We start from the raw sequence: 2,424 nt of genomic DNA on the forward strand, positions 1-2,424 counted from the left end.
ATAGTGCTAACTTCATTTCACGATAAACATGAGGTCATAAGAGCGGAGTGCTATTTCAGCGTTATTAAACGTAGCCTGATGCTTGTTATTCGATCTGTGCCATACAGCGATATCAGATTAATGAAAATCGTTGGGAGCGTTTGTTTTAAGGCCAGGGCAGTTGCTAAGCAACGTCGTATCGTCAGCGAGGAAATTATATGGCTGAAAAACTTGTTGTTAGCGGGACACACTGTATCCACGAGGGATGATTTAAACCTACTGACCGTTTCGTGGTCTCCCTAATAGGACAGGACGATATTAGAGAATAATTCGTTACAAAATTTCTCAGGGTGAATAGAAGAGTTTACTTGTGAACGAAAACAATCGTTATGCCAATGGATGACTTACCTTTCTGCATTACCCCAGCAACGTGCTACAGGCTGTGGCAGCTCATGGGCATCGCTCCAAAAACCAGAATGCAAGAGGAACCCCGCTGGTGTATTAGTAAATGCCTTGGCAGTTACCTTACAACTTCATCACCGTCGCTGATCTTGAGTATCACATTAAGCATTTTGGATTTTTGTATAGCTTATTACAAAATATACCCCAATATTCCGAAAATCACAATGTTTACAGATGTTCTGTCGAAAGTAGTCATGCCTCTTAGACTGATTTCAGGCTTTTTCACTTGTTCGCTCAACAAACTAAAATACTACAAGAGTTTTCTTGATGCCTTGGATCATATTGACGAATTACTGGCTCCAAGCATTACAAACGAAGTGATAAAATTTGGCTATATGACTGTTATAAGTGATGTATTTATGGCCGTGATCTTAATTCTCTCCTCATTTCTGACCCTTGGAAAGAGTTTCGGTCAACTTACGATTGTTAAGGTGTTCGTAAACAGTTGGGTTATAATCTCTGATTTATTTCTCAAGCAGCAGTTTCTTCTGTCTGTGCTGGAACTGTGGACTCGGTTCAGAACACTGAAGGCTGTCCTAGTGGAGTCACTGTCGCCACTGGGAGACCCCAGACTGTCTCAGCTGCTGCTGGGCTGGCGCCAGAAACTTCCGCATGTGGAAGTCAGTGGCAGACTGCGAAGGTTACAGCAGGCCCACCTGCTGCTGCAACGTGCTGCTGAGCTGCTGCAGGCTCACGTGTCTCCCACACTCACCTTCCACGTTATGTACAGCATGCTGGGCTGCATCTACAGCAGCTACGAATTGCTCATCATGCTGGTGGTACCTCAGGCAGTAGATAATGTACTGGCCGTACCATCTGTAACTTTTACCATCTGCTGGCTGCTCAGGCACGTCTTTAATCTGGCAACGATGGCGATTGCGTGTTCTGCGCTGGAAGAGGAGGCTGTAAAGATGGCCGAGTTATTGAGGAGGGCTGCAGGAATCACGGAGACCTCCCCTGAGGTGAAGGACTTCCTGAGACAATTGGAGCGAGGGCTTCGTCCTGTGTTCTCTGCATCTGGTTTGCTGCGCATCGACCGGAAATTGTTGGTGACTACCGTCTCTGCAACAACCACGTACCTTATTGTGCTGGGTCAGATTGGTCTTCAGTCAACATTTGGGTAAGTCTGTTATTGATAAACATGTCCTTGACATGCACCGATGCACAAATGCCTCCTTCAGTCTTCTCTACATACTATAAACGATTCTAATTTATTTTATATATGCAAATATCCATGGTTACCTGTTATAAGTATTTTCCATTTGACTGTCACTATCATTGTTTTCTATTATTAGGACCAGCCTCATCACCAATATCTGTGGCAAAGCTGGATGCAATTATGACTGTAGTGCATAGTAGTCATTACTGAAGTCCACATGCATGTACAGTCGAGCTAAAAAGTATCCGAACGACCTGAATTGCATTTCGCCTCATTCGCATGCAACCCACATAACGCAGCTGTCTAGCAGGTCCTCTAATCACTCCTCGGTACAGTGGGACTATTGAAAATGGTTCCAACAAGTCACCACTAGAAAACACTGCTCTGTATCGCAATAACTCAAGATGTAAAGTAATACCACGATACTACAAATATCAGGGAACACCTTATCACAGATAAAACTCTCCTTAAGGCTTGTAAGCTCACATTTATTACAGTAAATGACATACCTGAAATGTTACCACTGTCATTATTACGTCAGATACGTAATGCACGTAGTAAGTTCGTAGTATACAAGATTTCCTCTTCAAAGTAACATACCATACTTATTATTTAACACAAAATGACATTAAAAATTTAAGTTATTCACGAGCAGCTAATTGAGAATATGTATGAACTTCAAATGACACGACGAACCGTCTCGTTCTGCATATGGATTCAAACCCAGGTCATGCAGGCTAAGCAAAGATTTCGTGACTGACGGAAACTCACAGTTATTCCTGACAGGGCACACAGAGAGTGATATATCTCGGTTTTAGACAGTA

General features: G+C 43.0%; 1 protein-coding gene across 1 annotated transcript; it reads left to right on the forward strand.

The window, feature by feature from the left end:
- Positions 1-776: 776 nt before the first annotated feature.
- Positions 777-1,565, forward strand: LOC126235180 (putative gustatory receptor 28a). Its single transcript, XM_049943911.1, has one exon. It carries the CDS (start codon positions 777-779, stop codon positions 1,563-1,565), a length of 789 nt encoding a protein of 262 aa, XP_049799868.1.
- The last annotated feature ends 859 nt before the right edge of the window (positions 1,566-2,424 follow it).

The sequence above is a fragment of the Schistocerca nitens genome, chromosome 2, assembly GCF_023898315.1.
Source record: "Schistocerca nitens isolate TAMUIC-IGC-003100 chromosome 2, iqSchNite1.1, whole genome shotgun sequence".
Lineage (NCBI taxonomy): Eukaryota > Metazoa > Arthropoda > Insecta > Orthoptera > Acrididae > Schistocerca > Schistocerca nitens.